This window comes from Dermochelys coriacea, chromosome 8 (genome assembly GCF_009764565.3).
Source record: "Dermochelys coriacea isolate rDerCor1 chromosome 8, rDerCor1.pri.v4, whole genome shotgun sequence".
Taxonomy (NCBI): domain Eukaryota; kingdom Metazoa; phylum Chordata; order Testudines; family Dermochelyidae; genus Dermochelys; species Dermochelys coriacea.
Genome location: NC_050075.1, coordinates 23,408,634 through 23,432,692, shown reverse-complemented (window position 1 = coordinate 23,432,692; position 24,059 = coordinate 23,408,634). Strand labels below are relative to the sequence as shown.

Here is a 24,059-nt window from a genome sequence, read left to right as displayed (position 1 = left end):
TGCTTTTTTTCTTTCTTTGTCTTTCCCTTTCTGACTTCCATTGTCTCTGCTTCAGAATAAGTAGTGTGACACCTCTTGGATTCAAGGCCATCTCTAGAGAATGTCTATTAAAAAAAATTAGAACCTGTGTTACAGTGATAGCAGTGATGCAGCTACAGTAGTGCTAAGCTACAATATTACACTACTTTTATTCATAGTCTCCAGCAGTCCCACATAAATAGGGCCCTCCCAAATTCACAGCAGTGAAAAATGCGTCACGGACCATGAAAGCTGGTCTTTGGTCTTTTGTGTACTTTTAACTTACACTATACAGATTTCACAGGGGAGACTAGCGTTTCTCAAATTGGGGGTCCAGTCCCAAAAAAAGGTCATGAGGGGGTGTCTCATGTTTATGGCAGTGGGGTCGCAATATTGCCACTCTTACTTCTGCACTGCCTTCAGAGCTGGGAGGCTGGAGAGTGGCAGCTGCTGGCCAGGTGCCCAGCTCTGAATGCAGCACCCTACCAGCAGCAGCACAGAAGTAAGGGTGGCAATACCATACCATGACACCCTTACTTCTGCACTGATGCCTTCAGAGTTGGGTCAGGACCCCTATAGTTACAATACCCTGAAAGTTCAGATATAAATATCTGAAATCATGGATTTTAAAAATTACAAATTTCTATGACTGTGAAATTGACCAAAATGGACCATGAATTTGGTAGGGCCCTACACATAAATAGCCCCACCGTACAGTCTAGACCACTGTAGGTCTGCTAATAGCAGTCAAGTGCTGCTGTCAAAATGTCTTTGCTATCAGAGATTTTCAATCACAGACTATATGATTCAGTGAAACCCATTGAATGAAATAACTGATAAAACAGATAAACAGTTGCATTCACAGGGGTGATGGCATTTAAGGAAACAGACATTGTACCGACACAGGCAGCTTAGAAATGTAGAAGCATTGGCCTCTGAAGATCCAATCACACTTCATTCTTTTCAGCAACTCCAGTTTTCAGCCATTCTTTGTACCTTTTGTCCTTTACATCAGTAGTCAGCATTTTGCATAACTCACGACAAGGGATTCCTCAGGATGAGAAATGTTCCTCCATGGTATTTGTTTTGCGGGCCTGGAAGGAGAGTAGGAAATGTGTGGCAGCACATATATGGTTTCATTTTGTAGTTAGTACATTTTAAAGAGAAAGTGATTCTCTAATCTTGCTATGTCAGGCCTTGTCTACAAACAAAAGTTGTACTGATTTAAGTAAATTGATTTAGAAACCAGCAAAGTTAAATGGGGGAGCCCCCGTGTCTGGATGCTCTGCAATTGGTTTAAGTCCTTATATCAGTTTAACTCATCGATTCCTTATTGACCTATGATAAATCAATGTAAGGCACTCTCAAACTAATTTGAGGGTACCTTACAGGGTGGTTGCCCTGATTTAACTACATTGGTTTCTAAATTAATTTAGTTAAATCAGTATAGCTTTTATGTGTAGAGAAGGCCTCAAGAAGTGAAAGGTTTTTCTTTTGTTTTTTTGATGCCACTGTTTTCTCATTACCAATAGCTCATATTAAGCCTGTTTGCTGGAGCATAAGGAATCTTTTACTAAGTGATCTAGAAAATGAATCAGAAGTGATTTTGTAGGTGCTTGTTCTACACTATTTTTTCAGTAGTGCTGGTGGCAGTACAGCTAATACAGCTGTTGTGCCCTTCTGATGTTTTTGAATAAGAATTTGAGGCCGCAAGAAGAGAAACTCTGCAATGATAAGAACTTATTTTGATATAACTGGTTTGTTAGGACTCGGTGAATCTTTTTGTTTGTACAGCATCAGACACACTAGCACCCAACCTGGTTGTGGCCTTTAGACATTACGGCAATTTATATGTTTAATAATAATAATAAATAATAGCTTTATTGTGCAAGGAGTGGGCTGGTGATAAGGCATCCTAAGTGAAATTTCTCATTGAGATTAATAAAACACTGGACCAGTGTCGGCTGGACCAGTAATCACTTTATAGAAAACTTAAAAATATTTTCATTAACCACTGGGAAACCCATTGCAAATTCTTGAACTCTATAAATTAGCAAATGAACAAACTCAAGAAAACAAAATGTACCTTTCATTTTGCCAGTTGTAGTTTAGTTTTAATTATTTATTATAGTACATTTTATTACTGCAGTATTAGTAATATGGGAGCTCACTAAAACACCTACTATTAAATCATTAGTGGGAGTGAGGTAACACCATCCGGTTTTGGGTGGGTGGATTAGTAAGGCTTTACTGTATTCAGAAGCAGTATTTCTTGTAAATATGTTTTTCTGGATTTTCCTTTACTTGTCTTTTTACTAAGTATCTTTCCCTGAAATCAGGACCCTTGTTTCCTAAGAGAGCAACTGCCCCATTTGCTTTTTTACCATGTGTGATCATAATATTCTGTCCTACCGTACTCACGTCAACAGACATTGATATCCTAGGCAGAACGTTTTTTACTTCAACTGAAGAATTGTTTGAAGGACCACATGCTCTCTTAAAAAATAAAGATCATGGAGATTTTATTTGTATGTGATTGCTCTTAATAAAGAATGAGAAGCAAAATACAGAAACTGATAGAGTTTATTTACCATCTGTTGTATTTTTAAGCAAATTACCACAATTAAGAATACAGGTTTTGGTGGTTTGTACAAATACAGCATACAGCATTGTGAAGTGTTTTTACACATATGTAGAGTCCTAGGTAAGACACAATCTCAACTTCCTACCTCTTTAAGATACGATTTTCAAGCCTGAAAAACAGATTGGTGTCCTTTCTGTGGACCTTCTTGCAAGGGAGAGCGCAAGTATTTTCGTGATGTCCTTTCTTAGGAAGCAAGAGAAATCTAGGACAGTGAGCATAGTGATGGTTAACCATGGATGTAGGTTAATAGTCACTCTGCCACTGTAGCAAGTCAGCTGTTTAATTGCCACACTCTGCTTTTGAATATAGTGAAAAACCAAAATACGTGGGCCTGATTAACTTTTGCCCTGCTCCTTATGTTGAGAGTTACACCAGTGCACAGTGGGTGTAAAACGCTACTCAATCAAAAGGTAGTGCTTTAGGCTCCCCTGACAGGTGTAAATGACAGCACAGGTCCACAGTGAATCAAGCCCTGCTACTTTCAGTTATTCTAGATAATTATTTTGTCACCTTGGATCTAACACAAAGTCCTTCTATGTGTATAACATATAAATGATGTTTGCTAGAATCTAGTACTGTTTGCTAAATGTTATTTCTATGAGAGAGACTTGAGCCCTGCAAGTCCAGTCTAGTTTAAGTTCTTAAAAGGTTGTTGATAACTCTTTATTTTCCATTTGGTTTCCAGTGCCTTTTCATTTCGTTTCATGCTTTCTGTAAAGCTAAAGAAATCAACCCAGAAGGAATTCAGGAAGACAGGCAACTAAATTATAATTTTTTTTTTAAACCATCGTGAATGAATGCTCTATTTTTGTTAACTTGGTTTTTTCTACCATAGGTCTCAACAAATGGCAGCATATTACATCAGACAGTGACGAGTCCTGCTGCTCCCTTACAGTATCTGACAGACCACTGTGGATTCAGATTGGGGGCACTGAAGTTAACACTGAATTGGCAGGTCTGTCTGTTTTAAGCCCTGCCTAAAGTGAAGGGGGCAATATGTCATCAGTTAATCATCCCCCAAAACAAATTAGGTTAGAGCTGATGAATTCATCACTCACTTAATTTCCTACTTCCATTTGAACTTGGTATACCTGTACCTCATTTACAGACCGTACATTTCAGCTGTTTCCACTGACACATATGTGGTGATAACGCTGATGTGTATTAGCTTCAATTTATTCAAGAAAATTTCCTTTTCAGATTGGCTTCCGAGATTTGCATTATATGATCATATTGAAATAACAACAGAGCTCTGGGTAAAGGTAAAATTGTTTTATAACAAAATGAGTACTGTATCTTTTAAGATGAGGATCTTAAAGACCCTTAAGATAAGGACACTTCTTCATAGTGTCGACAACATCTTAATAGAGGCAGTCTTGTGGACACCTGCCCTTCCATTTGTGATCATGTGGACCGCCTCTTCCTGCCACTGGCAGTTACATAACATATTGGTGGCTACTACAGCAATAGCTTACCTGGACAAGTAAAATTAGGAAAGTATTTAGTGTTGTTTAAGTTGCATTTAATGTGATTTAGCAGCTGGAACCAAGGAGGAGAATTAAAACCAGCCAGATCTCTGCAGGCCACTAGAAAGTGGTCCATGGACCACAGTTTAGGATCCTCTGCTCAAAGAACATGTTTGATTGACATTTTAAAGACTGACATTTTTTTTTCTTCTAGGAGAGCATCCATATTCAGGATAGCACTTAACTTTAAGCATATACCTTAATCCCATTGAAGTCATTGGAATTTAAAGCACATTCTGAAAATTAAGCAGATGCTTAAGTGATTTCCTGAATTGAGGTCCAAATTAGTATTTGCTACTTGGTAAGGTATTTTTGTTTGATATGGACATATGCATATTTTTATGCATTTTTTGGGAAGGTTTTTTACAGGATAGTGATGAATGTTTCTGACTTATTATAATAAATAGAGCTTATTTTGTATGTTGCTTTTACTTCACAAGAAAAAGGATTATGGTTTATGGACTTGGAGGAGTTCGATCCAATACTATCCCATTTTGTTAGGTCTAGTAAACCAGACATGCTTTGGGTTGTTCTAAAAATAATCTAAGGAATTTTTGTGGTCCGCTAGTACTACAGAAGCTTGTGAACTATCTTAAAGGACATGAGGCTAGATTAGATATTATGAGAATGTCACCTGGGATGTTGGGAGGCCAGGTGTAAAAAGGTAAAACGCAAAACTCTGTGTTCCTTTAGGGTCCAAAATGCTGTGTTAAGCATCATTTAAAGGAAGCATATGGCCTTAAACTTAAATTAGAACTTCTACTAACACTATTAAAGGCCAATAGAAAACCACATGGTTTGTAAAAGCCATCTGCCTATTACTTACTTTAAACAAACAGTAATGTTAGTGTACAGCTTAGAATCATTGGGCCGAATTCTTCCCTCATTTACTCCTGTGCAAAGCCCCTGAAGTTAGTTGACTGATGGTGGCAGTGTTGCTGAAGGTTAAATCAGGGCTGAATTTGGAATATGGATTATTGGCTGTTCATCTACTGACTGATTTGAAGACTCAGGGTTCCTCTTCTATATGTGTTTGTGCTACTGGGTTTTTGAGTGAAGACATTTAAACATGTTGGGAAAAACTGTACTCTTACATTTTTGTAGTATTTTTGAATTTCTGACAAGAATTTGTTTCTGTAATACTTACGTTATGGAGGTTTCCATCAGAGAGATTTCCTCGTGCAGTGATGCTAATTAATACAATGCTTATCTCAAGGATTGGTGACCTTTGGCACGCGGCCCATCAGAGAAATCCGCTGGTGGGTCAGGACGGTTTGTTTACCTGCAGTGTCTGCAGGTTTAGCTGATCGCAGTTCCCACGGGCCACGGTTCGCTGTTCCAGGCCAATGGGGGCTGCGAGAAGTGGTGGCCAGCACATCCCTCAGCCCAGGCCACTTCCCGCAGCCCCCATTGGCCTGGAACAGCGAACCGCAGCCAGTGAGAGCTGTGATCGGCCGAACCTGTGGATGCGGCAGGTAAAGAAACCGGCCCGGCTGGCAGCGGATTTCCCTAACAGGCCGCGTGCCAAAGGCTGCTGATCCTTGGCTTATCTAATCCTAGCCTGCTGCTATAGGCATTTGTGCTGCCCTGGGCCTGCCAGCCACGGAAGAACAAGACCCATACTGTGTGTTAGGCAACCTGTCATATTTTTGAGATTAGAAAGTCTGTTTTAACATTTGTAGAAAACAAATGTAAATTTTTCTTCATACTCAGTACACAGTGACCTGCACCAATGGTAAATGTCATTTGATTTCAGTTGCAAAATACACTTAGCAAAAATCAGCACTTGCTCCCTATGCGGAAGTGTAAGATTAGCATCCTTTTCTTTGTAGAAGCTCTGCTTGTTCAATTCGTTCATCTCTGAAGGGCATGTGGACTTGATTTTCTTGCAAAGACAGAACATAGTACCCAAATGGAGGACATATCAGATATTAAAACTAATGCAAGAGATTTTTAAATGCCAAGATGCAGCAATTGGATGCATCTCAGCTTGGATCCACGATTCTATTAAACCTCATAATTGCGCCTCTCTTCTTTTCCTTTGTGCCCAATCACTCCCAAATTCCCACTCCATCTCACTTCCTTTTACTGCAGAGCAGAGGACCTAAAATGAGCTGTTTTTGAAACTTTTATGCTACTATTAAAGTCAACTTTCCAGGCACAGTAAGCACCTTCAAACTGAGAAGTTCCTTAGTATATACCCCTTGCCTACTCCTATGTCAGATCATTGTTCTTCTGTTTTTCATATCCTCTCTTCTCATCCCACCCCCTATGTATCAAGTGATTTCTTAAGCTTCCCTTCCCCTCTCTTCTCTGAAGTTAAATCTTTTCAGCAACAGTGTCAGAGCTTAGGCCCACCCATGGACTTTTCTGTTAATCAGGATGTATTGTTTAAGGCATTGTGTTGGAGGGAGTGGAAAACATATGTATAGCTATGTAAAATAATTCTAGTCTGAGCAAGCTCCAGCAAGATTGTAAAAAGAGTGAGCACAACTGGGCAGGTTATGTTGGAACCTCCTTCGCTTTCCTAACCAGACTGAAATGGCAGGTGCATCTATACTATAATACTGAATCTTTGTAATACTCTAAGTGCTTAGCTACTGGCGATGGTGTTGTAGAAGAACTGTTTATTGCTTGGATTGCTTCTGTTCAGTTGCCATTTTCATCTGTGTCATGTGAGGCAACTGCAGACTGTGAAGCAAGTGGTTGCTGAAAGGCAACGTATTCAGTAGCTTTATTTTTGCTGCTCCATTGCATGCTTTCAGTTCTCTGTAGCCAAGTACATATGTGTTGACACTCTGAGTTATATGTCAGTGAGTTATAAATGGTGCCAAAGGCATTGTATATTAATCGTTCCCAATTGATTAATAACCTCTAAGCTTCTCTGAAAATTTAAATTAATGCTTGATGTTGAAAGTGGGTGATATTTAAAATGGGCTGGGCTGGTGGCTTGGGCTTTTAACTCCAAACAGATGAAGGATCTGTTCACTTGCATATGTTTTATAACAATTTTAAGACAGCCCTCCACCACCCAGCTTCTCTTACTGTGGAATGCACCAAATGTAACATGTGAAACAATAACTGTTCTGACAACCTCAGATTCTGCTTGCCACAGATGCAATAGCCTGGAAGAAGTTTAACCCTTTTCCCTTTCTCTCTCCTTTTCAGCTCAGAGACACTAGGCACCTGCTGTTTTTATGGAACCTCACCACACTGCCACGAAGAACACCAGCTCATCAGGAACGACAAAAATTTGAGACTGAATTGTTATATTTTTTCTCTGAAATCTTAAACAGAGGGAAGAAAGGGCAGGGTGAATGTGTTAAACAAAACCACCCCCACTAATCTCATTGGGGCACCTGTATCTATTGTACATTTTCTTTGAAATTTAAAAAGATGTTAGGAAATATTTTATAAAACTTTTTTGCAATAAATGACGCATGAGATGGTGAGAGACTATATGAAGTGTACGTGCAAGGAACCACTTGAATTATTAGTATGAAGAATCACTGCGAATAATTTTTTTTTTAATGTGATGATCTAATCAATATGTTTGACAGGCCCCAATGATGGAGCCAATTGCCTGGAAAGATGACTGTAACTTTTGAACTTTTGTTTTGATTCTTAACTTAGCACTGCATTTTCCATTCTCCAAGGCTTAGTTAGTATTTAGTATGGGTGTTAGCAGAGCTATAATGTGATCTAAAGCATGTCCGAAAGCAGCTGTATTGTAAAATATGAACAGTCTTGTTAAATGAGACCAATGTTTCCCAGAGAGGTTATGGGTAGGATGACAACAGTAACTCCATATATCTCTAATTTATGGGAAAAATCTTCCCCTGTGAAAATGGTTGTTCTATTCTTATGCTGATATAACACTTTGGGAATTGAGGATTGTTGGAAATGTATCAAGAAGGGCTACATCTCTGACAGTACAGTCATTTCGATTTGCTTGTGATGCTATAGCAGTATGGGATTCAAGAACGGATACTGCTAAGATAGAATAGCAGTCGTTTGCCAGGTCATTGTTCCCCCCCCCCCTCCAGCCCAGAATAGAGCTCATGCAGGCAGCTAGTACAACAAGAGTTTCCATTAGTGGTTCTAGTGGTAGTTGATTTAATAGAATCATAGAAATGTTGGGCTTGAGGAGACCTCAAGAGTCCAGCCCCCTGCTCGATTTGCATTACATCATCTTCTTTGGATATCATTAAATCAAAATTAGAAGGTCAAATCTTTTATCCTCTTTCTTCCTTTCTCCAAAAGATGTTTAGTAATAGTTATTTCAGATGAAGCTAGTGAATGTTGACCATACTGCTAGAATATTGGCTTGTTAATTTATTTGCCACTGATTGTTTTAACATTGTGTGCATGTTTTCTTGATGATATGGTTTACTGTGCCCTTCTTAATGATAGAAAGGGATTCACAGGATGCCTGACTTGGGAGAGTAAATATTTATTTTGGAGAAAGGAAAATGTGCACATAATCTAAAGATCTAATAAAGTACAAGTTCCTCTTTCCATGGAAATGCAAAGGCTTTTACTAAACTCTTTTCCTACTTATTAATATTCTGATCTTATCAGGGAATGTAAAATATCTTTCTAGAGGTTATCTGAAAAGAGATCACCTTTTCCAAAAGTCTCTAGTTTCCAAAGGCACAAATATGGTTTCATAACCTGTGTGCATGGATCATGAATTAAGTAATCTTTGATTTCAAACCATGGTGACCATAGATGTATATTTTTTCCCCTTTGCTGTGGTATTTGGTAACAAATCCATATTTTTAGCAGAGCAGGGGAAACAATAATCTATACCCAGGAAAGATATATTGGTGGTACATATAGTCAAAGGCAGTTCTATATTAGAGAGTTAGTAGTTATTTTAGTTTGATTAGTGGTAACTTCATAATTTATTTATAAAACCAGAAACCAAAACCATAGCACCTATTTCTTTCAAAAACTATTTTAGCTGCACGTTGCTGTTGTACAGTAGATTCAAATTGTGCTACTTTTCATAATAAACTGCAGATTTTTTTTTTAAAATAGAGAATAGTAATTATTGGTCTGCAGTACTCTTCCTTTCTAATGTAGTCAAAGCAGAGGGTCAGCAGTCTGGTCCTGCTCCACTGCCCAAAATGTGACCAAGATTTATTATAAATTAAAGCATCTCACTCTTAGGCTACATCTGCACTATGAGCTAGGTGTGTGATTCCCAGTTTCTGTACACATACACGTGCTAATTCTCATGGAGCTAGCGTGAGTGTAAATAGCAGTGTAGATGCAGTAGCATGGGTACGAGCAGCAGGGCCATAGCTTAGTGGAGCCTAGAATGTACCCACCAGTCTCAAGCAGGTTTGTATTCATCATGTCGCCACTGCAGCTACCCATGCTACCACAGCTACACAGCTATTTATACTTGCGGTAGCTTAGTGACAACTCATGCAAGTATGTGTAGGTAAGTTGGGATCACACCCCTAGCTCTAGTGTAGACATAGCCTTAGAGAGAGAGAGGGACAGGGTGCAGTGAGTTAATGTGCTAGCCTTTTACCTCTGGAGACCAAACTCTGATTGTATTACAAGTAGATGCGGGGGGTGTCATTTTTATCCACGTGAAAACAAAACCACACCAGACAACATGGCACAAAACAGTTTCTGCTCAGGAAAAAGGCCCAGGACTGTAATAGCAGGGTTATTCCATGCTGGGATTGAAATGATTGATGTTGTGTGTGGAAGCCAGTAGTGCCTGCCTATATGACATCTGACTCTTAACCAGTGCTCTTATTGCCTCTCCTGCAAGAGCACTAGCACACATCAGTTGGAGTATACAGAACATTATAGTGTGAGAGAAATGCAAGTCTCTGCATTGGAGAATATGGGTAAATTAAGCAAATAGAAAGCTTAAAAAATAGACAAGGTAGCAAACTGTATTTGCTCATAAAAATGAGTTTATTTTCATGGGAAGTAGTGCAGCCATTTTGTTTGAAACCAGATTTTCATTTTGAAGTGAAACTGTCAGGAATATTTTAATGACTGGGAAGTACAGTAATGTATTGCTTTTCACTTTTTGGCTTTAGTTGCTTAATATTTAAGCTTTGCTCCGTGCTACCTTTTTGTCTGTATATTGAATGGTCACTATGCCTCCTTCATTTTGTAGACTTGAATGGGTGGGGAAGATTCACTTTTAAGGTTTGCTCAGAGGTAAATGTTAAAGAATGTTGTGTAACATTTATTCAAATAAAGCCTTGATTTTTTTTCAGCACTTGTTGAAGGGAAATTATGTGGAATATTTCTATGCTATAATTTTCCTTTATATTTCCTTTTCCTTTCCTAAACCAGAAGGTTTTGATTACATTTTCTGAATTAAAGTGAGGATGCTGATCTGCTCTTGAGAGTGCATCCTCCAGACTAAATTCCTACTTGACTAACACTGTCCGACCTTGAGTTTGGCCCATGTGGCTGATGCATGTTAAATCTTCCTTGACCGGTTGGATGCTTTCCACAAGAAATAGTAAAAGCCCCCACATAGACAATGAGAAAAGATACTGTGCACCATGAAGAAGCAGAGACAAAGAAAACATGATGACTGTGATCTATGGCTGTAGTCAAGGAGCACAGGGTACAGCTCAAGATGGAGGTACACCATGGCAGATGGGCATTGCTGCAGCGGAGGGACACAATGGCTATACCCCCTGCATTGGCCACAGCAAGAGCTCTGTGCCACCCATGAATCCCCCGATGGAGTGGGGAATCATCTGGTGACCAGCTAAAGCTGTCTTTGGTATTACTTTGTTCTGATGGCGTCGCACAAAGCTGCTGGAACACAGGAAAGAGCTGAGGCCTTTGAAGAACAAGCTTTGCATGCTGTTCAATCACTGGTTTCTTGTGATATTAACAGCTTCAGACAAATCCATCTGTGCAGGTAAGGGTAATGGAATCTTACTCCATTTAGGCAGGAAACTCCCCACATTGAGTTGCATTATCTCATAATTTTCCCTGAAGGAGGTGAACTGGTTATGCCATGATGGGTAATTCACTAAAAAAAAACACAGCATTTGTAGCATAGGGTCAAGTTGTTGCATATCTCCTCAAATGCCAGAATCTATAGAAGCTGCACTGTCTAGTAAAAGAAAAAAATGCTCTCAATTCCTGCAAATTAAATCTTCCATACTTAGGGAAAACTAGCACATCTTTTAGTTGTGTCTAGGTTAATCAAATATAAAGTAGGTAAGAAATCTGTTTGGAAATGTTTATTAAGCATGTTACTGACTAAGCATTTTCCTCTTTCAATGGTGTACAATTTGTCTGAAGTGACAGATCAACTGTGCAATACAGTTGGTAATAGAGGTAGCCAGATACCTTTCCCAAGTATTAAAACTAATTTGTTGGAGTTAAATGATTGTGCAGATGCACCCAGTCTGTTGTGGCAGCTTCCTGGGATCTATCCTCCATGCTATTCAGACATTTTTGGTGACGTGCATCATATCTTCTCTCCTTCAGTCTCTTGTGTGGACTAGAAATATGGCATATGCTTTCTCTGTTCATTTTATAAATGTTCCTTTTTCTACAGCTTTTTTGATTATAGGAACTTTCATCTTCCTTCTCCCATTAGTCATTCATTCTTACAGCAGTCTCTCCTGGCTTGGTTTTCTCTCATTAGGCTAATAGATGGAGAGAGGAAATCATGCTAAAATGTAATTGTACTAATTCATGACATTGGCGCTCCTAACTGTGGGAGTCATTTGCGTATGCTTCATGGCCATGGAACCCATGAGCATAATTAATATCTATTTCACAGAGTTCTACAGATATTATACTGATTAATCCTCACTATGGTAGCACTATAATGAAGGTATAAAAGTAACACCATCCCTACCAATGATGATGTCATGAAGACTCCTGTTTACTGCTCCCTGGAAGCATCAACAAGGTGATGCTTAATGAGGGCAGAGTAGTATGTGTCACAGCTCCTTAATGAACTTCATGATGCAGGCAGATTTTATAAGCACTTGCCAGGTAAATAGTGAGAAGCCAGAATAAAGGGATACAGTTTCCTCTGAGGGAAAGAGGGAAATGGATTCCATCAAGGTGAGCCTTCAGTCATGCAGGAGGATTTATAGAAAGAGAGGGACTATGGTAAAAGAGAATATTGGATGACCTCCGTACACTCGAATTAGAGATCTGGTAAACAATGCAGTACCAGAATTGCATTACAGAAATCTTCATCCCTACCCTCAGATGCAGCCAAGAAACTCACAGGAGAGGGAGGAGGTACAAAGGTGGCTTTACATTCCCTTTATGCTGTGTGGTCTTGGCTGAGTTAGTTCCAGTGGTGCCAGCAATAGGAGGGGCTAGCCATCGGCATATGTGCCCAGGGTCTTGGACGGGTACAGAGTTAGGGCAGCTACCCCTCCAACCACCACAGCTATACTATTTTTTTTGCATACTAGTTTGATCAGAACTAGTGCAAGTTTGTTTTCTCAACCTGGGAATTACATTCCTATCTCCAAGTGCAGACATACCAACAATGGTTAGTTCCCTAGCATAGGTTAACAGTCTGGCTCCTGGTGACCCCATGGAGTGGTCAGCCTGGTGACTGCTGAGATACATTAAAGCCATTTCCATGCCCCCTTTTCCTCAGCCATGCCCTCCCCTCTAGCTGTAGGGGATAGTAGCTATTACAGCTTTTCTTTACTTTTGGAGGACCACGTTTTTCCCTGATTGAAGTGAATAGCCCATCGTTGGTTATGGCAGCTTTAGGGCTGCTTTGCATAGAGCAGTCCTAATGCAGAGGAGAATTCGGGCCATTGTTTCCAGAAACCATCTTTTCTCTCTTCATCCTCAGTTGGGTGGCAGAGAAATACACGCACTGACAAATGCTAAGTGTGTGTGCGTAAGGAAACTGAGAATGTCAACAGAATTGCATAGCAGTGTCAGCAGCCCTGCAAGCAGCTGTTGGAATATCAACAGGCCACTGTGAACTTTCATATTAACTGCCACTCCTTTTTTTTTTTTCTTGCTCACTTGTCCTCCCTGAAGTTGTTTTCAAATGGACTTGTCAGTCACCGTCTTCTCACTTATCTCTTCATGCAGGAAGACTGTGTAATAATGACTCTTGAAAGGAAGTGGACGTAGAGATACAGCATGCTGCATGACACAAGAAAAAGAAACAAACTGATTTCCTCTTTTAGACAGAGCACTGGCAGCTATAATACTTCAGCTGCTGTCTGCAGCCACGTCTGCAGCCCTTTCTGTGTGCCTCTATCCCATGCCCCGGAGTTTCTGTGGTCTTTGTCTTAGGCTATGAGTCTGCAGCACAAGCAATCTTGAAACACAGGCAGTGGATTTTGCAAAGGGAGCAATTTGAATGTATAACAGGAGCCATCTATGCTTTTTAGGTTTTGGCAATTCTGAAATTAGGATGAATTTTCAAAGCCAAGGATTAACGGTGGCAATTCTGAAATTGTACCCTTCAGCTAAGGCCTCTGACTCCAGCTGAGGGTTCAGGAATTTGATTTTCAAAATGCAGCTGTCTAAGTAATTACTGATACCTAGCTGCTGATGTGCCCACTTTTTGGTAAACGCCAGGGCCCCAAGTAATGAGCAGGGAAACAAGCAGGGACTGTGTAGAATCCATTGTGTAATAGGAAGAATCCACACAGAATTAAGGTTAATGCAAGACCTCAGCAATACCAACATTGCTCAGCTGGTTCTGTTACTCATAGGTTCACATAGGAAAGAGAAATGGTACAGACTAAAGGCACTATATATTGGGCCACTGTGCCATGCTTTGATCTCAAAATACAGTTTTCCTGGAAATGTAAGATCACATCAGAAACCATCCATTACCAGCAGTGTCTTGGCTCAGTGACTGATACTACCCTAGGGGGCACAATCCTACTCACATCGGGGCAAGTTCTGATCTGCGAGCTGCAGATGCAGTGGGAGAGGGGAAGGGATGCTGCTTGTATTAAGTGTTTTGGGATAGAGTATTTGGGATTTGTATTGTATACAGTGGTCACTGTGAACTTGCAACCTCTCTTCTATGGCTAACTGAATCCACACTGAGAGAAATGCCAGAACCTAAAATCCCCACACTGAAATGAGACTGTTTGGACCTTTCTAACCCCTGCCCTAGGTCTAAAAGATGATGCACTGGAAAAAGCTACACTGAGAAAGCATTTAGATAAATAGAATGCAAACTGCCCTCCTCCTGCGTGCACACATCCATACTCTTTCTCTGCTTTTGGTGGACATTTTGCCACTGGGTATCAGTCAGCAGAAGTCTGGGAATGAAATAGGCCTAGATGCTGTACATTCAGAAAGCTTTTCTAGCAGCTAACCACAAAACAGCAATCAGCCCCCAGGGCCCTGAATCGACTAGAATCCCCTCTGCTGCCCTCTCAGTTGATTGATGGGTCAGTCTGAAGCTACTGTGTTATACTATTAGAGCTACTGCAGATGTAACGTATCTTCCAACATCTAAGGGTCTTGCTACACAGGGCATTGTACATTCTAATCCCAGAAGCCGCTTAGAAAAAAAGACCTTGAACAATGTGTAAATATTTGTATCAGATCAACCACCATGGTTAATGCTGGGGATCTGAAAAAGGCTTCCTGTACTGCAGCTGACTGCTAATAATGAGTCACATTCTTAGTCTGAAGGACAGGAGTACTTGTGGCACCTTAGAGACTAACAAATTTATTAGAGCATAAGCTTTCGTGAGCTACAGCTCACTTCATCGGATGCATTTGGTGGAAAAATGCATCCGATGAAACCATTCTTAGTCTGCTGTAGTTTGGGAATCATGTTTATATGGGACTGTTAGTCAATCCAGTCACCTAAAGAAGGGCTAAAGGACTCACCATGATGCAAACAGCAAGTAGTATAAAATGAAATCCGGTTTTCTAGTCCTGCCCAAGAACAGACTGGCCTAATAGCCTTAGTGGAGCTAGAAAAGGTAAACCTATTTCAAGCCACATGTTCAGTTAAATGAGTATCCGCTTTTTAAATTCTCTCTCAAGGAGCCAATTGCTAGAGAGAAAGAAAAATGAAGTATGGATTTCCAATGTTGAGTCTCAATTGCAAATGGTCACAGTAAAAGTTGGGAAGATTACCCACCAAACACACACAATTAGAAATGAGAAGTTAACAGTTTTCAGCTGTCTTAAGTGTTTAATACGCAGGTTTTGCTTTGTCACGATAGGCTGTAATGACTCTGATGGCTTAAAGCCGCACAAGCCTAAAACCTGACAATTTACTGTGTCTCGAGAAGCTGTTTTCTTGACAAACCCACAACTAGTCATAGTTGGAGCTGAAAAAGATACTCCCTAGCAAGTACACCCTTGGAGTAGAGGGCTGCACACAAAGAATTAAACATGAACAAGGAAGTCAATGTTGGGCTTATTCCAAAACACATGCAAAGCAATTGAATGACCCATGTATTAATACTGCACATTAAATACACCTGTGCTAATTTCACCTACTGTTCAAAAGTTAGCACTTTAATGTAATTGGTTCTCAGCTGCTGAAGCCAGCAATCAAACTCAGTTATCAGAACAATCTCTTAAGGCTGGCATAGCTAATTAAAAGCTTGGGAATGTGTACACTGTGCAGTTTTTTCCTTCCTGTATTGTTACGTTAGAGCTAATTAGCAAAACCTCATTGAAGGTCTATTCTGTCTGATAGTGCCACGCAGTCTGGGAAGAATGCTTTGGACCCAGAGCTCACCTCAACCAGTGAGAAACTGGTGCAACTCTAATGGCAATAGTTATTCCCAATTTACTACCATATGAGAGGAGAATCAGGCCCTTAATCTCATAGGCCCAGATCATTAAAGGTAGTGAGGTGTTGCTCCACTCACTGTTGCAATATCTAACTGGTTAGGATGTCTGCCACGCAGTGGAATTTTCAGCCCCAAGCTAAATGCCCAGGCTCCCTATATATTGTATGGGGATAATTAAGCACCTAGAAAAGGGATTTTCAGAAGGTGGGTCAGCTACCTAAACTAGCCAGGAATGAAATGCCACAGCAAGAGGAGAGGGGTGTGGGCACCTAAACAGCTGACCTGGTGCATTTGGTTGACAGGCACCTCCCTCACTTAAGAACCTCAGCCATGAACCCTTGCCAGGAGTTGGGCACCTAAGCCCTAGGAACTAAAAGGTTCTGTCTTTTGCTGGGTAGTTCTTCCCCACATGGACTTGTGCCCTGTGCAGCTGGTGTGTGGGTGTTCTGCTCCCCCTCCAGCTATTGATGATCTACCTCCAGCCCTCCCATTTTTAGGGCTGGCAAGTAACATGTGCTAGGCTTGCTCAGAGCATACCTCTGGAAACGGGCCCAGTGGATGGTCAGATTGTCAAATTAAGCAAGGGGGAATTCCTGGCTGCTGCGGTGCCTCTCAATATTTGACCGGAGCTGTGGCTCTGAGCAGTTTGTTAGCTGTGGTCTTGGCCTCAACACTTAACCAGCATTGCAACTACCAACTCACGGGGACATTGGTGCCAACCAAGTTAGACAGCAGTTGAGCAGCAGCTTTGAAAATGTCAGTACCTTAATGGCAGACTTGTCACCTAACAGCTAGGCATAGATGTACTTTTAAGGATCGAAGCCTTTGTGTCTCTGCTTCCTTACCTCTGAAATGTGGATGTTGCTTATAGCACCTGCTTCATGCAGTAGTGCTTCACTAATATAAATTAATTATCAGCCATGTCTGTATGATGGAAGTACAGCTAAGCTGCCTGCCCTTAGCACAGTGTCCAGCGTCTAATAGCCAGATCCTCAGATGGTGCAAACTGACAGTTTCATTGGTCAGTGGAGCTCCTCTGATTTACAGCAGCTGAAGATGGGCTTTAGTGGAGTGCTGCCTGGGCCATTTCATCAGGACAGGGTGGTACAGCCTCTGTGATGCAGGCTGGGCCCTGTAGTGCACAGGTGTTCACAAAAAAGGACAGTGTGTCCAGGGCCAGGGCTGGCACCTGGCCCCACACCGGAATCAGGGTTGCTGGCTGGCCCCACACAGCAGTGGTCAGGGCCACCGCACAGCAGCATCCAGGGTCGGGGCTGCTGCCCACCCCACATAGCAAGGGTTGGGTCTGCCACCTGGTCCCACACAACTGGATCCGGCTTCAGGGCTGCCGCCTGGCCCCCACACATCAGGGTCTGGGCTACCAGACAGCCCTGCATGACAGGGTCCAACTTCCCTGCCACCAGTGCTCTGCTCCTGGCCCCACTGTGTGGAGGGGTCTCCAGGCTGGGGGCACTGGGCATAGTGGTATGGGGTTGGGGGTGTGCTGTGGTTCTCAAACTGTGGCCTAGGTAACACATTGTGGGCAATGATTAATAGGTTGAGAACCACTGCTCTAGTGTGCACAGTTTGTTCACATGAAGGGGCAGTGGGTAGTAGGGTAAAAAGGGTATGGGGGGAGGTTGGTGGAAAGCTGTTTCACAGGCTGGGCTTTAAAACACTAAGGGGTGTCCTGCATTAGGGCACTCAGATGGAAGTGTTGGTGTAAAGATACAGGGCCCTGCAGGGCTCAGTACTTACCTTTTGTGTAAGAGGAAATACTGCCGCGCTCAAAGAGCTGGAGACAGTCACGCTGTCTCCAGCCTATAAATTCACTGGAGCCTCAGCAAGACAAGAGGAATTTGAATAGGGCAGTCCTACTCCATCAGAAGGGAGAAAAAGGAGATAAGAATATGGAACGGGAGAGAGGGGGGGTAGCATCACTGTTCTCTTGTTTACTAGGACTGTTCGTAAATGAGAAGGACCCAGTTAAATGCATCCTCTCTCTTCCTTTGTCAAGACTCCGGGAGGCATGAAGGAACCAACTAGGTTAGAACTGGAGAAGAGGACTGAGCAAAGCCCCCATTTTGCAGACTGTCTATTTATCAGGCTGAGATTAACAATCATTTTGTGCCATTAACTAGCCTTACAAGGGAAGGAAGGACAACAAATGCAGCTCAAACTCAGCATACTATAAACAAACCGAATTGACACGGCAAAGAATGTGAAGCGACAAAAATTTTCAGTTTCCTATATACCTATGCTCATAGCCTGGTAACAAGCAAGAGGAAATAGAAATTTTCACTGATGAGAAGACAATTAATATAATTGGCATCACTCAAACCCAGATGGACAAGTCACCTGACTGGAACATTAAAGTTATAGAGCTTGTTCTAGGTTAGAAGGGGAGGGTGGCACTACATTAATACAGTTAGTAGTTTTATTTAGTTATCAATAACTTGAGCCACAGCATCTTGATTGTAGGTGGATCAACATGTGACTACAAAGGTCAGGAAGTAGTAGTGGCTGTGGCCTGTTACAGACCACAGAATCAAACCGGAGACCAGGATGAAGTACTATTTAAACATTTGTCTAATGGGTGGGAAGAAAAACTGCGTTTGGGGGAATTTCAATTTTGGCAGATGTATGTGGGAGGTGTCATGCAGGCAGTAGTAAAATGTCCAACTTCCTAACACTTAGAAAGTTATTTAAACACAAAATATTGCACCTGAGCGAAACACCAGGGATAATTATTTTACACCTCATTATGATAGAAAAAGGGCAGCCACCAACTTCCAGTCCAATGATTATTGCATCTAAACACCAGTGATCCTCATTACGTTCAAAGAAAAGGAGTACTTGTGGCACCGTAGAGACTAACAAATTTATTAGAGCATAAGCTTTCGTGAGCTACAGCTCACTTCATTGGATGCTGTAGCTCACGAAAGCTTATGCGCTAATAAATTTGTTAGTCTCTAAGGTGCCACAAGTACTCCTTTTCTTTTTGTGACTACAGACTAACACGGCTGCTACTCTGAAACCTGTCATTATGTTCAGTATCAGCAACCAGCGGACAGTCCCACCCACTGCTTCAAAAGGAACATTTTTTCAAAACTGAGAAAAATTATGAACAAAATTGATTGGGAAGAATAAATTGAAACAGAAAAATGTGATTGAAAATTGAGAGTTCTTTAAAAAATTGAAGTTCTTTATTAGATGACCAAAGAGCCATAATTTCACAATCAAGAAAGAGGATAACTTTGGCTAAGAGCCCATCCTGCTCCACTGGTAACAGCAGCAATTAGAAATAAAAAAGCAATACAGAAGAAATGAAAACAAGGGGGAGAATAGATAGAAATATAAATGAGAAGTTGTGAACTATAGAAAATTGATAAGGTGTGAAGCTAAATACCTCAGGGGAAAAGATCTATGGCTGGCAGGGTTAAGGACAAAAAGTATATTAGGGACAAAATAAATCCTAGAAATGGCAGAGGCCTAATTACAGCAAGAGATGATAAAATTAAAAAGGCAGAAGTGTTCCAATAAATTTCTGTTCTGTATTTAGAAAGAAGTAGGACAATGTTTTTGTTCCCCATAAGGATGAAGTACTTTCCAGTCTATTGGTACTCAGGTGGATAAAAACAACATCTACTTGGGCTAAACATTTTTAAAATCAGCAGGCCTAATAACTTGCAAGCAGGAGTCTTAAAAGAGTTGGCTGAGGAGATTTCTGGCCCACAGATGTTAATTTTTAATAGATCTTGGCATACCAGTGAAATTTCAGAAGACTGGAAGAGCGCTAATGTTGTGCCAATATTCAGAAAGAACAAGTGGGATGACCCCAGTAAGTATGGGCCAGTTGTCTGGGACTGATGTCAGGCTAAAATAATGGAAAAGCTGAAAGGGGATTCCATCATTATAGCATTAAAGGACAGGAATATAATTAATGCCAGTCAACATTGTTTTATGGAAAACAGGTCTTGTCCAACAAACCGGATTTCATTCTTCACATTTACAGCCCTTTGTGGAAGTCATTTAAATACTTACATACTGAAACTTACATTTTAAAAGCTTATTCTGTGTTCCACAAGTTCATGGTGATTGTGCACTTGCAAAAAAGAAAACTAGTAGTATCAGGTAGTCCAAGTTTTTTTTTGTTTTGTTTTGTTTTGTTTTTTTAAACTTTGTTCTGTAAGGTAAATAATTTCCCCTCATGCATGTAAAATATTTGCAACCCTTTAAAAATCTGAAGCAGGAATATAATGCAGAAAGAAATCTACCCCTTAAATAGTTTGTAAGGACAAGGCATCAGGCTGTTAAATCACTGACTGTGTCTTTACACATCTGATGTACATTTGTGAGTACCAGTGTTATTTGTTGATTAATCAGCCAGTCAAGAAAAAAGTAAAATATTATATGTCCCGAATCAGTTTGGGATGCTCCAGTTTAAAAGTCTACTTTATATTTATAAAAGGTTTGTTATTTTTCCCTCTAAAGTGGTAACAGACTGAAACCTCAGGGTGCAAACCTCAGCTCCATCACATCCTCTTTGCATTGCTCTGCTAGTGCAGAGAGGCTGTCAATCTTGTTTACACAACTAGCAGAGGAATCCCCTGTTGTAGGCAGAATCTCCAGGTGACAAAACTAGCATAGCAGGTTCTGACATCCCCCTCAAACTCTGGCAAACTGCTCTTTGGGGCTGTTGCAGCCAAGCTTTAGTTAAAAGCAGCCCTATGGCTGCTCTCAATTACACCAGGATCAACCAGCCTCTTCAGAGCTCCTCCACCTCTGCTGCACCTAACAGAGACTGGGCAGAGGACTGAGCCTTCTGTGAGAAATAAAACCCCATTCCACTAGTGCAATTCACAACACATGGAAATCCTAGCGGCTGTTTTCTGTTATTAAGTGAAGTGACATTTTAATTATGCATAAGAACTTAAAGTCCGCACAGGCCTCAATGTGAACCAGGGTCTTTTCCATTGACAGTTTAGTCCCCATGGACTTCATACGCATTCACTGCAGATGTGAGGTAGTTTGCAACAGATGCTACCTATATAGACAGCATGTACCAGAGACAAAAACTAGCCCATGAACTTTGCATGGCAGCAGGACAACTTTTATGAATAGCTAAGCAAAATCCAAATCTTCCCAAACACAAGAAAATTGGAAGCACTTAAAAACCCAACAATAAAAGCTAGGAAATAGCTTGAGGGGCTGCCCCCATTCCAGCACATCGCTGGAAATGGGGCTCAAGATATGCAGGTTCTAAAATAATCTATGGTGACAGGAAGCTGAAGTCAAGTGCACACAGCTAAAAAGTTTCAGGAATATGTTAAAGAAGAGAACTGAAAATGAATAAACAGCTATCGCTCAGTTATTAATTGAATATTTTAAATAAGTGATATTTTCCAATCAATGGTCATTTAAAAGCTGCATCCAGGTTTTGGCCTTACTATTATAAAACTGGGTCAAAACAGAAAAAAACACGCTTAGCTACATGCTAGCAAAAATACCACAACCCTATCCCAATTCAAACCCCACAACATTTGACTAGTACATCTGCGGAGATATTTTAAACCTTTCCTAGATTCAGAGACTCCAATACAGCTTGAAGACGTTTTTGCAATCACTTTAACATCACTGATATTTGCATCTCATTATCCTAGCACCAGAAAGCACACAACATGTACTGAACCAGGCAGGTGAATTTTACTGACCTCAAAGTAAAAGTTAACACACCAAAAATATTAAGGCAGTTTGCATGTAGCTTTCAAGTAGTCTCCCAAGAGTATCAAGATAAAGTAGGTTTCAGAGTAGCAGCCGTGTTAGTCTGTATTCACAAAAAGAAAAGGAGTACTTGTGGCACCTTAGAGACTAACAAATTTATTTGAGCATAAGCTTTCGTGAGCTACAGCTCACTTCATCGGATGCATCTAATAAATTTGTTAGTCTCTAAGGTGCCACAAGTACTCCTTTTCTTTTTGAAGATAAAGTAGAGAACTGGTGCCAAGTTGCCCAAGAAAAAATTAATGACATAAACTCTATAAGACACTGTTTAGATTAAAAGCCTTGCAATTTTTTTTAAAACCAGTGTCTTGCAAATTTGCTCTCTTATTTGTAGGTTACTTATGTTTATATTCATTTAAAAATTTGAAGGTTACCTTTGGTGAGAGGCCAAAATACAGGACAAAAATCACACATCAGCCCAACAGAAACATCAAGCCTTTATTACAATGAAGATAAATTATGCCACACAGGTCAGCTTGCTTCCATGGCCACTGCCTGTGACACCCACGGGCTAAGTGGCGAGAAGCACTTCTGATAGATTCACTAACACCACAAGAGACCCATTGGACACACATGTAACTTGTGCTACAGGCATGTGAGCATTTTGATCCAACTGAATTGCTTGCTAGACTTTTGTTGCTGAGAGTGAATGGGCCAGGGTAACCAACTTCCTTATTAGGGAAGACAAATAATGCACTTGAAAAAAAACCTACTCTGGGCATAAAGCTGTCACTGCAAAAGGGAAATCAAATGACTTGTTTTTTCATCCACATTTTAAACATTTCACCAAAGTGGAAATGTTTACCCTCAAGTCTATTTTCATTTAGATAAAAAGTGATTTTACATGTTAAATGATTGTTGAACCCCTTTATTGGTAGTTGCAAGCACGGTGTCACAAAGCTTAAAAGCCAGCTTTTTAATAGAAGCAGGCCTAGCTCATGCTATCTGTTGTTGTTTGGATTTTGAACAAAGTTGATGGAGTATGAGCCAGTTGAGGAATCCTGTTTGACCTGGAAATTTTCTGTCGACAGGCCAAAGGGTCGAAGAACCAAGTTCCCAAGATCTTTCAGCTTACCTGAAATGCAAAATTTAAAAATATATTAAAGATATAACTCCAGCCTGTGGGTATAGGTGGGTTGAAAGATACTGAATTATCCATAGCTCCACAGGCTGGTTATACTATTTGAGACAGATGCAGTAGAAATCTCCACAGCCCATTCAATCTTTAGCCTCTGAGACCAATATTTTTTCCAATTATTGAGATGCAGTTACTTGTCCACTAAAAACAAACCAGCAAGCCATTGCATATTGTGTCCCAAAGAGCCTGATTCTCAGACACTAGAGCCATGGGGATTATATTTTAACTGGCTGCCTAGAAGTGTCTCTGTTTTCCCTTACCAATCGTCAAGGCAAGAAATTACTTAAAACAGCAACTGTGAAGTGCTGCTCTCTCCCCAGCACTTCTATGTGGATTTAACTCTGATAACTGCACCATTTGTTGTTCCATTTCTGATCATTCTGAAAATTCTCAATTCCCATCTGGCTGTCAATTGAAACATCTTCAGTTTAGAAACAAGCTACATAAACATTCATTTAACTTTATAACTAACCCCAAAGTGCACATAAATCAGTAAAACTGTGTAAATATACCCTTCTCAAAAACAGGTTTTGACAGTTCTCTCATTAGCTGGTAAACAGTGTAATTCCCTTGACTGGATTATGTTACACAGTGTTACTATAGTTAAATTATCCCTCTGGCCAATTAAGCAGCAGCATTAAAGGATTTTGAAGAGAGTTTAATCCAGTCCTATTCTAACAAAGAAAATGGCCACAATCAGAGGCCAATAGGGCAATGGAAGGCATAGTAAAGCTCAGAAGAGTTAATAAGGATCCTCAGATTTCCAAAAGGAACAGCCAGAGATTTCAAACTCATATTTACTCCCTATTTGTGAACGATGATAAAAATGTACATGTTGCTAAATGAGTATAGCTATGTTTAATGAACGAACAAAGAAAAGGGAACCTGGTCTGTACATACAAATGTATTTGCACATACAGACTAAGAATTTAAGTTTCAATGTATAGCCACTTACTGATCATTTTGTCTGTAAAAGCTTGGTATTTGAACACATAAGTAAGGACACGTAATTGCATTCCCATTATTGAAAGTAAGGCCCTCTGTAGCCAATTTTAAAAACAGACAGACAGACAAAACTAACACCACCACCTACTGTAACTGCAGTTCAGGTTGTATAACAGTAGTGGAACAGGTATTATATTTGATACCAAAGTTAATACAAACTAGGG

General features: G+C 40.5%; 2 protein-coding genes across 8 annotated transcripts in view; one reads left to right on the top strand and one right to left on the bottom strand.

Annotated features, from left to right (window-relative positions):
- PWWP2A (PWWP domain containing 2A) overlaps window positions 1-10,473 on the top strand; it is a 42,858-nt gene extending 32,385 nt beyond the window's left edge. For 2 of the 4 annotated variants that reach the window (XM_038412146.2, XM_043490552.1), the window contains one exon: window positions 7,357-10,473. In XM_038412146.2, the coding sequence (XP_038268074.2) occupies window positions 7,357-7,370 (14 nt within the window). In that variant the 3' untranslated portion in view covers window positions 7,371-10,473. Of the gene's footprint in view, window positions 1-3,497; window positions 3,618-7,356 lie in introns of those variants that run through there. The other 2 variants (XM_043490551.1, XM_043490549.1) reach the window with 2 other exon arrangements.
- TTC1 (tetratricopeptide repeat domain 1) overlaps window positions 1-24,059 on the bottom strand; it is a 69,826-nt gene that overhangs the window by 976 nt on the left and 44,791 nt on the right. For 3 of the 4 annotated variants that reach the window (XM_043490555.1, XM_038413665.2, XM_043490556.1), the window contains exon 8: window positions 22,177-22,827. In XM_043490555.1, the coding sequence (XP_043346490.1) occupies window positions 22,694-22,827 (134 nt within the window). In that variant the 3' untranslated portion in view covers window positions 22,177-22,693. Of the gene's footprint in view, window positions 1-1,014; window positions 1,113-22,176; window positions 22,828-24,059 lie in introns of those variants that run through there. The other variant, XM_043490557.1, reaches the window with a different exon arrangement.